At 56.9% G+C, this 12,601-nt stretch overlaps 1 protein-coding gene across 7 annotated transcripts; it reads right to left on the reverse strand.

The window, feature by feature from the left end:
* Nucleotides 1-5: 5 nt before the first annotated feature.
* MICAL1 (microtubule associated monooxygenase, calponin and LIM domain containing 1) lies at nucleotides 6-12,085 on the reverse strand. Of its 7 annotated transcripts, none has more exons than XM_049898415.1 (25): nucleotides 11,862-12,085; nucleotides 10,085-10,394; nucleotides 9,802-10,009; nucleotides 9,425-9,529; nucleotides 8,968-9,072; nucleotides 8,485-8,640; nucleotides 7,757-7,857; nucleotides 6,569-6,826; nucleotides 5,932-6,047; nucleotides 5,621-5,747; nucleotides 5,393-5,474; nucleotides 4,691-4,829; nucleotides 4,015-4,217; nucleotides 3,754-3,842; nucleotides 3,517-3,615; nucleotides 3,250-3,333; nucleotides 2,975-3,131; nucleotides 2,597-2,673; nucleotides 2,065-2,341; nucleotides 1,823-1,938; nucleotides 1,416-1,529; nucleotides 1,196-1,289; nucleotides 881-980; nucleotides 716-789; nucleotides 6-345 (listed from the first exon to the last, which is right to left on the reverse strand). In XM_049898415.1, the coding sequence occupies exons 2-25, from the start codon at nucleotides 10,340-10,342 to the stop codon at nucleotides 197-199; spliced, it is 3,288 nt and encodes a 1,095-aa protein (XP_049754372.1). In that variant the 5' UTR covers nucleotides 10,343-10,394; nucleotides 11,862-12,085; the 3' UTR covers nucleotides 6-196. The 7 variants fall into 7 exon arrangements, with proteins under 7 accessions (XP_049754372.1, XP_049754367.1, XP_049754391.1 ...); XM_049898410.1 differs by having other exon boundaries at nucleotides 10,085-10,397; XM_049898434.1 differs by having other exon boundaries at nucleotides 4,027-4,217; nucleotides 10,085-10,397; nucleotides 11,862-12,084.
* Between the last annotated feature and the right edge of the window lie 516 nt (nucleotides 12,086-12,601).

Genomic DNA, 12,601 nt, shown 5'->3' on the forward strand with positions numbered 1-12,601 from the left:
GCAGCGTGAGCCTTGTTTGTGGCAGAAACGTTTTTACCATAAACAATAACGCCCTCTCTCAGGCAGTCTAGATAAGTAGGGCTGGCACTGTCCTTGGGTGAGGTTGTGAGGTCAGGCACTGGTCCTGAGAACACAGTTGGGAAATGCACTATGGGCATTTTTCTTACAGGGCAGGAGTCAGACAGCCCCCAGATCTCTAACCCTGGGCCCCCACCCCGAAGGCCAGCTCACTGAGCCTGCGCTCTTCCTGGAAGCAGATGAGAGCATCTCGCTGGTGCACCACATCCAGCAGCTTCTTTAGGATCCGGTCCTCAGCCTGCCGATCAGCAGCTGTCTTTAGGGTTTCTGAAGGGAGGAGGTAAAGCTTAGAAAACAACAGGACAGGGAGGTAAGAGAGACGCAACCTAATCCTGGTCTTTGTGACTTCTAGATCCTGGGCTTTATTTCCTAATCCGTAAAATTGGGAGGTTTTTTGACACCAGTGGTTTCTAGCATCATTTAGAAGCAGTTTCTTTTTGAAGGAAATGCGCGAAAACCCAATGGCGCAACTGTTTGAAGAAGGGAGAGGTGAGGGCCTTGGACCTCCATCCTCTGATTACCCCCTTGAGTTGTTTCAGAGGCACAGGGATCTTGGTACAGTTGGTCTGTATCTGAGATCCCAAGGCTCACGCAACACCAGTCCCATGATGTCTGCCCCTCCTTATGTCCCACCTACCTTCCCGGTTCATGTAGCCTCGTAGTTCCTGGTCCAGCTGCCACTGTTCGTCCTCCAATTTCAGCTCCTGCACCCTGCGGAGGTTAGGAATAGATGAGGCATGGTTGTCCAGGAGCTAGCTGGGGCCTGGTTCACATGCCACTGTCACCACTTCCCACCCCTTACGTGATCATGAGTTCAGCTTCCTCAGCCACCAGACCGTTTTTCTTCTCAACAAGCTTTAACAGCTGTTCTAGCCACAGTGCCTTTTGCTTTTCTGGGGAAACTGATAAGGAAGAAGAGGAGAGGTGGTCAGGAGTTATCCAGCCAAGGGCTTAGGAGATACAGAGCCTAGAGAAAGAGGGATGTTATGGGTATAAGGAGTGTCCAGGAGCTGTGTGCTCTGAGCCAGACCCTGACGGTTGAAAGAATTGCTCAGGGTGGAACACCGGCCTGGTAAGCAGAGGGGTAGCCTAGCTTGTCCTCCCCGTCATTACTCACTGCTGGGGCTCCTCAAGGCCAGCTCCAGCTTCATGCCCTCAGCCTCCAGCTCCATCAGAGAAACCTCGATCTCATTTTGTCGCCGTTGGATGGCCTGAGAAGTACAAGATAGGAAGCCCACAGATCTTCAGTTACTCAAGAATGGGGCTTTTGAGGAGCCCTGATCTCGAGTCTCAGAACTTTCACCCCATCACAACTTCCAGGAACTCCTGGGCCTCACCTGGGCCTTGCAGAATCTCTTCATCTGCTCTTCCTTGCCACGGCGCATCAGAGTCCGGCGCCATGTTGGATACTTGTCCATGGTACCTGAGTTCTTGGCAAAGGTCAGCAGGGCCTGTGGCAGGGTCAGACCAGTCAGGGGTAAGGCTGGATTCCTGGTGGATAGGGCCTGGGGAAGCTCCATTTGGGAGGGGCAGAAAAAAACTAGACTGGAAGTGGGGTAAGTTCTGGTAGATAAAATGGAGGCTTAGAGACATGAAAGAGGCAGACTGGGTGAAGACGACATTCTAAGAGAAGGGCGTAACGGAGAGAGTGTGGTGTAGGCTCCTCCTATGTGGCAGGGACAGAAGTGTTTAGTAGACATGTTGCCTTGGGTAGAGCAGGTGGCCAAGGTTCCTCCGACTTAACCTGCTCCATGTCTTCATCCAAAGCAATATCTTCCTGTTCCTCTTCTTCCTCTTCACTGGAGGGGGGACTCTCTCCTTCCTCCTCCTTCAAGGCCACAAGAGCTGAGCTAGGGAGCCCTGAGCAGAGGAGAGATTGACATGGCCTGGGATTCCCATGTCCTCCACAGGATTCTCCTTGCAGTAGTCCCTATGCCACCCCTGACCCTGGGTCAGTACATCTGTGGGCAGAGGCACAGCAGTTACCTTGAGGTCCCTGGGCGGGCATTCCCCAGCCCACAAAGCTGCCCTCCAGGGCCTGGCGGGCCAAGGTAGCGCAGCTGCGGGGGGGCTTAGGAGGGGGCTCCATTTCCGGGTCAGGGGTAAGGTTAAGGGAGGATAACCGCCGGCGTTCTGGGCTAGAGAGGCGAATCAGCTGACGGGCAGGCCGGCTGGGACTTGGTGCAGGATTGGTACCTTCCTGGGGGACTGGGGGCATCGAGGGGGCCGATGGCAGACTGTCACTGCCTGGTGTGGGCAGCTCCTGGAAAAGCCACATGGTCAGGTCACTGACCCACCCACTGTAGGGCTGAGGCCACCCCTTTGGAGCAAAATTGGGTTGTGGCATTTATTCATTCACTAAGCATTTACTGAACAGCGTCAGCCAGTATTCTAGATGCTTGAAATACATTGATATACAAAACAGACAAAAATATCTCATGGAGTTTACGAAGTCAGCTGAGCTGGAGAGACCCCCTTCCTGTTTCCCACCCAACACATACACATTCACAGGTTTTACCCGACTCTCAGAGCCTGTGTCCCTGTTATCATCTTTGTGGCCTGGTTGGGGCAGGTGCTGGAGGCAGTAGAAGTGTCCTGGGAAAGGTGGGGAGAGCGAGGAGGAGGGAGGCATCAGATGGGGGCAACCCAGTGATAAGTTATCAGACAAAGTGGCATTTGGGGGTGGGGAAGGGAGACACAGGACTCTGGATTTGCAGGGGGATTTCTGCCAGCCTCCTGGTTCCCTAGAACCCCTCATTTGGAACCTTGGAGGTGAGAGAAAAGACCCTGAGCTCGGCAAAAAAGTCCACCTTGAACCTGTTTCTGCATCATGCCCGAAACCCCAATTCCCCTCAACCCTCCAGCTCCTTGCCCAGGCAGGGCCAGGCCCACTCACCATCTCCTGGGTGCTGCCCATAGCTCCCTGGCCACAACGTGGCCTCACAGACATGGCAGTGGAAGCAGCTCCGGTGGAAGAAACAGCCGTCGACACAGAGGCGTTCCAGGATATAGAGGCGTTCCCCACAGAGTGCACACAGGTCCCCAGCACCAACCTGCATCGCCCCACGACACAGGATCAGCTGGAGCGAGGGCCAGCTGAAAGTTCACCCCAGAAACACTCCTGCCCTGCTCTCCCTGGGCCTCTGCGTACAGAAAGGGTCCTGTTCTCACCTCCTGGTTTTGGGGTGGGGGTGTCAGGGGTACACTGGGCTCTGGGACAGGTGGATCCTCAGTACTTGGAATCTCAGCCTCTACCTAAGGCGGGGTAAATGTTCAGGCCAGGAGGGAGAGGGGCCGGAAGAGCTGGGGAATGGGTATGCACAGATGAAAGGGCAGGAAGGGGAGGGGAGTGAGGCTAGGAAGGGGGACAGGCTGGGGGGTTACAGGCCACGGGGTGGGGAGCAAGACATGGGGGGACTGACATATGGCAGACAATACCTGATGAAGGGAGACAACACATGGGACAGGGACCATCCAGCCCCTGCTTGCATTTACCACCAAGCGAGGTTTCTTGCCACCAGCATTCTCCCCATTTTCCTGCAAGAAGTCCTACACCCTGAGCATGGGGCTCTGAGCCCCTAGTTTCCCTTCCTGCATTCTGAATGTTCTCCCTACCATCACCCAGGGATCTCCCACTGGGCACTCCTGCTAGCGGGAACTCTGCTGCCTCTCTACCTGGGCCCGGGTCCGCTGCAGGGTCCTCTGCAGTTTGCCAAGGAATAAGACAGCGCTGGAGGTCCCTGGAGATCCTTGGCTGACGGGGCCTGCATGGGGAGTTGGGGTGTCAGGGGAAGTCGTGGGCCAACACTATATCCCTAAAGCAGACAGCCACACTCCAGCCAAAAATGATACCTCGCCCAGGCTGGCCCTCAGAGGGCTCTCAACCCTCTCACACACCCCCCACCTCCCCACCCCAGCACTGTCCCACACACCTACCCCCCAGGTCACCTGGGCTGTGGGGCTTGTCCTTGAAGGCACTGTGGAAGTGGCTAAGGTAGGCAATAAGGCCCAGCGGATCACTTCCCGCCACCACTGCCTGTGCAGACAACACTGGTGTGATGCCCAGCTCCTGCTCTGCCACCTTCAGCGCCCGCGAAGTTGCTTCCAAAGCCCCCACCCCCTGCAGCTCTGAGGGTTCCCTGTGAGGTATGGGGGAGAGAAATCAACGGGAGACAAGACCTGACCCCACTGGAGGGAAGAGGGGTGGGGAGATGAGGACGCCAGGAGGGGAGGGATGGGACAGGGGGTGGGGGACCCAAAGGGAGGAGAGGGTGTGAGGTTCTCTTTTTTTCCTCTCTGCCACCTCCTGTCCACTGATAGCTGCTCTAACCTTTGGGGAACTCTACCACTTACAAAGCTGTCCCCTATCTTAGTGCACTTGATTCTCACGAGACTCAGACGGTAGGGCAGGCAGGAATTCTATCTCTAGGGAGATGAACTGTGGGCATAGGATTATTAGTAAACGGTGGAGCCCAGACTCAACCAGGCAGGCTACCTCCCACGCAGTAATCTCGCTACATTCCTCACTGCCTGAAGGAGATGGAGGGCCAGGGGCATGAAAGAGAGATACGGTCTGACAAGGGCCCCCACCACTGCCTGGTCCCCAACTCACAGCAGGCCAGGGCACAGCCGATACACCAGAGCACACAGAGCTAGCCCGTCAGCCCAGGAGGAGGACAGGTCAGTGACACGGACACCTGGGTACCCAGTGGTTTGCTCCTGGCACCAGCGTAGCAATGCCTCCTGGGTGCCTGCCAACCATGAGAGAGAAGGCTATGCTGTGCCCAAGGCCCATGCCCCAGCCTTGGCATACAGGGAGCCAGTGTTGGGGGTGCGGATCTCTGTGGGAGGTGGAGTCAGGGACCCCATCCCTACCAGGGCACCAGCCTGAGGTTCACTCTCAGCTGCACCTCCTCCACCCCAATTTTCTCATTTAAAATAATCCCTTGTTGGAATAAAATAGGAGAAGGAATAAAGTGAAATCACAATTAACCACAGAGAGGTCAGCAGGCTGTGAACAGAGAGGGCCAGGGAGGCCCAGAGGCTCAAAAGGGTTTGCATGATGGAACGGGTCAGGCAACACCACACGGCGAGAGTCAGCACTGTTAGGGTTGAAAGGGCTGTTAAAATATCGATGTGCTTCCATGCGGATGGGCAAACAGCTGCTGCTGAGTGCTCCGCTGCCCCTCCACTCCTCCAGGACACCCCCAACTTCCCCACCACCCAACAACAAAGCATCCTCCAGCATATAGCTCCTGTCCTGAGGCTGCCGGTAAATATTTTGACCACCCCCTTTGGAGTAGGGTCTGCTCACCAGTGGCCAGCTTTCCTGTGTCTGTCTTGTCACTCTTCTTCTGCACAGGTTCCTTGGCTAGCACATCATACAGGTCTTGTACCTAAGGCAGCCCCTTTAGTTTTCAAGTCAGGCTTACCACACCCCCCACCTCAGCCCATGAAGGAAGGGCCAGCCTGGGGTAGGACTGATGGAGAGGGGCAGTGACTGGGCTGAGTTAGGAAGTCTAGGGGTGGGAGGGGTTCTGACCTGGTTGGGAGTCACAGCCCGGAGGTTCAGGTTGGGGTAGCGGGTGGCTGGGTCCAGCCCATACTGGGCCACGTTGCGGTGCATGTTTTCCGGGGATGTCTGTGACAGGAGCTGGTACAGGCTCTCGCTGGGGATGGGGAGTGAGGGCCAGGGCACAAATAGGAGGGTGCCCATCAGCACCTGCCCCTCAAGACTGTCAGACCTTCCCTTTATTCTCTTTTGCCCAGGCCATCGTCTATTTACCCACCACCCCTTCCCCCTCTCCCTGACTCTTGTCCCTCATTCAGTCCCCTTGATAACTCAGGCCTCACCGCTCAGCCAGCACCTCTAGGGGCTCAGCACCTTCTGCCCACCGCTTTACCATCCAGGCTGCATCAAAGGCGGCCAGGAAGCCCCGGGCCACTCCAGTGCCCAGGGGCCAGAAGGGCTGCAGGGTCAGAGGGACAGTAAGCAGCTCAGTGAGTGTCCAATAAGAGCACTCCCAAGCTCATATGCCCCCCAAGGCCAGACTAGAGGGGCTCCCCTCACCACACTAGCAGCCTCTCACCTACACCAAGAAGCCCTCAGCTCCTCCCCTCAACAAGCAAACATTTTTTACTACCTCCTCCCAATTAGGAGTTGTCCCTGGGTGAAGGAAACAGTTAACGTGCTCGGCTGCTAACCGAAATGTTGGAGGTTGGAGTCCACCCAGAGGTGCCTTGGAAGACAGGCCTGATGATCTACTTCTGAAAAATCAGCCACTGAAAATCCTACAGAGCACAGTTCTACTCTGACACATGTGTAGTTGCCATAAGTCAGAATGCACTCAGTGACAACTCGTTTGGTTTTATTTTCTCTATTAGGAAGTTTCCACCCCCCACCAGAAAATCCCTGTACCTCCTTACAGGCAGTCCCTGTCTTTCAAAGCCCCACCGTTCTCCCCAATCAGAGAACCCTGAACCCCCTCACCTCCACCAGGCAGTCCCCCACCAGTCCCAGCAGCAGGCGGGCACCGTGCTTCTCTTGCACGCGAGCAGAGCTCTCCGCCCGCATCATGCTTGTGAAGTCAAAGGCAGAGACGTCAGGGTGCCCGTGGGCATCCTGGGCAAACTCCAGCTTCCCGAGCTTGCCATGGGTGGCAAAGTCAGCAGCTGCCCGGGCAAAGTGCTGCAGAGCCTCGGGCACCACATTGGCACTTCCCAAGAGCCGATCGGTCTCCGAATAGTCCTACATGGCCAACAGATCAGAACCAGCAGGGTCAAATGGCCAGTCCCATCCCATTGGGTATTCAGGGTGCACATACTGAGGCCCAGAGAAGAGAAAGGGCTTCCCCAGACAACCTTGCAGTTGAAGACTGAGTCAAAGGTAAAATTCAAATGTCCTGCCTCACACTATAGGGTCACTATGAGTCAGAGTAGACTCAAGGCAACAGGTTGCTTCTGACGGCCCCAGCCCGTTCCACCTCAGCCTGCTACTGAGGGCCCCAGGACCTGCCCTGCCACACAGGCCTAATATCATTCCTGTCACACACTTGCTTTGGAAAAGACACTGAACTTCTCAAGCCTCCGTTACCTCATACTTTAAAGAAAACATGCCTATCTCTCAAGGGACTCATGAGAATTAAAGGGGAAAATTCATATAAAGCTCTCGATATAGTACCTGGCACATAGTAGGCACTCAATTAGTTAATTCATTAAGCAAATACTTATTGAGTGTTTACTACATACCAGGCACCATTCAAAGCACTGAGAATTGACAAGAAGAAAAAGGGACAAAGAGACAAAAGCCCCTGCCCTCAGGGAGCTTACATTTGTAGTATAAACCAAAAGCCCACTGGTGGGGAGTCTGATGAAGCCTGGTCCTCTAAGCTGTCCAACCCATTGCTGTTGAGTCAATTCCGACTCACATCAACCCTGTAGGACAGAGTAGAACTGCCCCACAGGGTTTCCAAGGAGCAGCTGGTGGATTTGGACTGCTGATGTTTTGGTGCTGGTGTAAGGTATTTAGCTCAGATTATGATCCCGGTGGCCATGTAAATCCCAGGGGAGGAAAGTTGGGGCAGAGGCAGGAGAAGGTGGGGCCACTCCACACCCCATCTTAGCCTCTTCCTCCCAGGGCCCAACACCCAGCCCCTCCCTGTCTTGGCATGGGCCACACCTGGCGTAGCACCCCCAGTCGCAGTAGGCACTGCTTCTTGGCTGTCATCACAAAGTAGTGGGTGTCGTCCTTGTAGTACACAATGTTCTCCAGATCAATGCCTGGGGGACAGGGAAGGGAGCAGGAGATGTGTGTGCGTCACCTCTCCAAATACCCACCATGGCTGACCTGTGAGTTGGGACAGCAGCTCAGACTGCAGTGAGTGTCTCACAGACACAGGACCATCTGTCTCAGGCCCAGGAGGGCTGAGGGCTAGCGGCGAAAATGGAAACAGGGCTAGGCTAGCAGCTGGGAGACCTGTACCACACAGTCACATGCTGTGGATGACAGCCTGGCCTCACAAGCTGGGATGTGCACTTCCCTGGGGGCGTGGCAGTATGCCGCCAGAGTAACATAGGGCATCTTCTTGAAGTGCCACTTTCGTTTCGTGTTTATATTTTGTATTAAAGCACCTATAGAGGAGCACGAAGCAATGAAGCACAAAGGAACTCCAGAAGTTAAGCTGAGCCTTGATCTTGTGGTATATGCATTTGGTGAGAAATTTCCAACACATGTCATGCAGGGTAGCCCAGTGGGTTGTGCCTGCTGAATCCCTGGGACACAGGCTCTTTCCCCTTTGCTGCCAAGCCACAAAGACGAAAAAGTGTGAGATTGTTGGACTGAGGACAGCTCAGGGAAGGAAGAGGAGGGAGCCAGCCCACAGCCAGGCAAGGGGAAGAGGCCCCCACCTGTGGCCTTGAGCAGGCTCTGGAAGAAGCTCTGGTTGTAGATCCTGGCCACGCCACTGATCTCAGGCACCTGTGTCTCCTCCACGGTGCGCCCATTCACAAAGTTGGCCGTGATGCCAATGGCCAGTTTGCCTCGCATTTCTCGAACTGTGAAGCCTGGGGGTGGGTAGTGGCAGGATAACGGGTATAAAAACCAAAAACCAAACTCACCGCTGTTGACTTGATTCTGAGTTATGGTGACCACGCAGAACTGCTCCACAGGGATTTCTTGGCTGTAATCTTTGTAGAAGCAGGTGGCCAGGCCTTTCTTCTGTGGAGCCACTGTGTGATTTCAAACCTCCAATTTTTAGGTTACTAGTGGAGCATGACTGGGTTTTTTTAGTGGAGCATAAACCATTTGCACCACTCAAGAACCCTCAAGAGGGGTATAATAGCCTAGAAAACCCACGATGCTGGCTTCATTGAGGGAAAGGAGTCACTCACCTTCAGGGACGAATTTACCTCCAGCAGCCGAGATAAGGACATCAAATTCATAGTTGGCCAGTTGGGCTGGGGGGCTGGGCTGGAGTTGGGCACGCCAGCCACTCCCTGGGGCAGAAGGTATGAGAGGCACAAAGGTGTGGATGTCGGAAGGGGCCCCTGCGCTACCAGGGCAAGCCAGCAAAATAGTTAAAATAAACGTGTTTAATTAAAATAAATGGCTTAGAAAGCAATAATACATTGTCTATCAAATTATACCTTCACAACAGCCATGGAAAGTAGGGATGGAAGAAAATGCTATTCCCATTTTATAGATGCTCAAACTGAGGCTCAGAGTGGTTCACCCAAGGCCACACTAATAGAAAGGAAAACTCGGCTGGCTCCCAATCCCAGCCTATTTTTTCGTCAGACTAAAATCTCCTTGGTGGATAGGGGTTTCTGGGAGCAGAGGTATACTTACCCTTTTTGGGAGGGGGCTGGAGGCCGCTGAAAGTGACACCCCAGTGAATTTCCACCCCCAGCAGTAATGCCACCTTCAGCAGTACCAGCTGAAGCTGCCGGATGCCTGGAAGGGAGGAGGGAATTAGGAACAGGGAGCCTGGCTGCACGGTGTCCCGGAGCACCAGTGTGTGCCTGGTCAGAGCTAGATAAGGTTTTAGAGATCACTCAGCCCAACTGTCTATTTTACAAATGAGGAACCTAAGTCCTGAAGATCACTTGGCTGAAGTGGCTCTTATCTACTCTGTTTTTACCTGGCCCAGCAGGTCCCACCCTGGCCTGCCTCTAGGCCCAGGTTCACCCACCCCCACTCCCTCCAGGTCACCATGTGGTGCTCACTGATGTGGTCCAAGGTGCCAGTGCAGAAGCGCCCATAGAACTTCTTGGCACCGAGTGCTCGCAAGTCGTGGATGGTGAAGGGCCAGAGGTGGAGCACGTTGTGACGAGAGAACTTGGTGCGCTTTTCTACCAGCACCACGTGGGCCCCTAGCAGTGCCAGCTCCACTGCAGTTCGTAGCCCGCAAGGTCCAGCGCCCACCACTAGGCACTGTGAACACACAGGGCAGTGTGGGCCTGGCATCCTTCCTTCCTCCTCTGACTCCCCCCACTCTCCAGGACCCACCTTGGTGCTGGTGCAGGCCCGGCCCTGCTGGTACACAGGCTGGCCTGCTCGTTTGTCCAACTTGGCCCACAGGGACTTCGCACTCCAGTAGTTGAGCTGAGCCTTGATCTTGTGATACTGGGTCAGCCCCCTGCCAGCCTCCACCCCCAGGGCCTCACATAGCCCCTGGAAGCTGCTCAGCACATCCTGGCACAGCTGGGCCTGCAGGAAGCTCTCAAAGTGGGCATGCGCTGGGTTGGTGGAAGTGGGCAATGCCATGGAGGCCCCCAAGAGCTCCTGTGGATGGGAGCAGCTGGGCAGAGGGGAGTAGCTGCTGGAGAGAAGGAGGGAGAGAAGGGGGCTGGAGAAAGGAGGAAGGGAAAAGGAACTGGTGGAGAAGAGAGTAGCTGGGGGGAGGGGGGAGCTTGGCTTTATCCCTGATTAGCTATGCTCCTCCCTTCTGGGGCCCCTCCACAGCCAGGATCTGCTCCAAAGACAGCTGCTATCCTATGCATTCCAAATGCGCCAAATTTGGAAAGAAAAAACCAGGAGTCCTGGGTATAGGGGGCACCGGGAAAGCCAGAGGATCCTCCAGTTCAGCCTTCCAGTGGGATCTCCAAACACACTGCGCTCCCTAGGGCCCAGAGGGCAGGAGTTCTTAGCTGGCATTCGGGAGGCAGAGGCCCGTGGAAACAGCATTTGGAGGAATTTCTCAGGGGAGGGCAGGCTGCCCGGGAGGAAGGCTTCCTTTGCTCAGGCAGATCTAATACCTCCACCCCTAGCTGCTGGGCACCCATACTGCCCCATCTCACTCCAGGCCTCCCAGCTCCGGGCGCCCTTCGATGGCGTCAGTGCCACGCTGGGTGTGGGCTGTGACTCCTGCTCCCCTCCTGAGCGAGGGGGAAGCAGGCTCTTACTGTGTAGGCTTCACTTCCAACCTCTAAAGCTACCTCAAAAGCTGGAGGATGTTGCGACTGACTGGGTGACTGAGGCCTGAGTGTATTTCTGACTCCCTGTGGTCAAGGCACTTCCCCAGAAAACTTGCCGCTGCTCCTGAGAGCCTCGAGGGCGGGCGAGGGGCGACAGCCGCCAAGTCCCCATCCCAGCCTCCTCCCACCCCATCGACGCCCCGCCCCGTCCTCTTCCCAGCTCCGGAACGCTCTCCCAGGAGTCTCTCCAAGACAAGGCCACTCTTTGTCCCCCCACCCCACGCTCCAGCTCCCACGCAACTTGAGGAGTGTCGGAGAGGGGTTGCTCATGGGGGATGGAGGGAAATTAGCAACTGGGGCAGGTCCTGGAGCCGACACAGCTCCAGCCCCGCCGCCCCAGGGACCCCAGCCGGAACCCAGCGGGCAGCGCCACGGCAGAAGGGGTCTAAAGTCACCCGCTGCGAGTCACCTGGTCGAGGGCCGGCTAGACGTCAGGAAGGACAAAGATCTCCCTTGGGGGTGGGGTTGTGGAAGGAGGAAGACCTCGGCGAAGAGGAGAGAGGGGCGCCCCAGCCTGGTACCACCAAAACAAAGGACGTGCGAGGCGCGGGAGGCGGCTCCGGGCCGAGCGGTCCGGGAGGATGGAGAGAAAGCTGGACCACTGGAGGCTGGGCGGGGTCCCACACTCCGGACAGGAAAGTCCGAAGCCGGGCTGCGCGGGGCGCGGAAGTAAGGGAGGCGCGCTGGACCGGCCAGGCGCGGTTCCGGAGCCGGCGGGCCGCATTTCCCTGGCAGGGCTCGTGCCCCGTGCTCCCAGCCCTGGCCCCAGCGAGCAGAGGGCGCACAGCCGGCGCCGCTGGACGACCTACCTGGTTAAGCCGGAGCCGGGAGGGCAGCTTCCTGCTGGTCAGTGCCGTGGGGGGCGGGGCGGAGGCGGGAGCGGGGGCGGGGACCGAGGGAGGGGAGACGGAGGCAGCGGGGAGGGCGAGCTGGGGGATAGCGGGCAGCTGGACCGGTGCGCCCCGCCGGGGAGACTGGCGGGTTTGGACTTCGGAAGCCGGGCGCGCAGCCCGCAGAGGCTTTAAGGGCGCGTCATTAGCATCTCATTAGCCGGCGGGCCCGGCTCGGGACAGCCCCGGGCCCGCCCACGCCCGCAGGGCGGTGTCCGAGGGCGTGGCGCTGCTGGCACCGGTACGGCTTTGGGGCTGAAGACCCGGGTCGAGCCTGGCGGGTCTGAGGAGCCCGAGGGCCGGGGGCCCCCAGTGCCCTGCCTCACACCCGCGGCCTCGGGCTCCTTCCCGGCGCCTGCGCGACTAGCCCTTCCCAGCAGGCGAGGCTAGGACCCCGACCCTGGTGCAGTACCAACTCCGCGGGCGCCTTTTAGTGCTGGGCAGGAAGCTTGGAGGAGCCGACGAGTCCGAGGGTGGCGCCGGAACGTCTGTGCTCTCCTCAGTTCTCTAACCCGGGTATCCACGGCCCGGATGCCCTGCTGTGGATCCAAGCTTGGAATCCGTCTCCTTTGCCACAGAGCTTCCTCCAGACACGGGCAAGTGAGGGATGAGGGAGTCTTGCGGGGAAAGGGAAAAAGAGAGTTTAAAAGAGGGGCTAG

Source organism: Elephas maximus, chromosome 1, assembly GCF_024166365.1.
Source record: "Elephas maximus indicus isolate mEleMax1 chromosome 1, mEleMax1 primary haplotype, whole genome shotgun sequence".
In the NCBI taxonomy this organism is placed as follows: Eukaryota; Metazoa; Chordata; class Mammalia; order Proboscidea; family Elephantidae; genus Elephas; species Elephas maximus.

Excerpts from the sequence above, each read along its gene's own strand:
- MICAL1 (XM_049898415.1), bottom strand. The coding sequence starts at position 10,342 with ATGGCATTGCCCACTTCCACCAACCCAGCGCATGCCCACTTTGAGAGC. Across the intron at positions 9,530-9,801 it reads TGGCACCTTGGACCACATCA|GCATCCGGCAGCTTCAGCTG; the intron begins GTGAGCACCACA and ends CCTCCCTTCCAG. Across the intron at positions 6,048-6,568 it reads TGGGGGACTGCCTGGTGGAG|CCCTTCTGGCCCCTGGGCAC; the intron begins GTGAGGGGGTTC and ends CTGACCCTGCAG.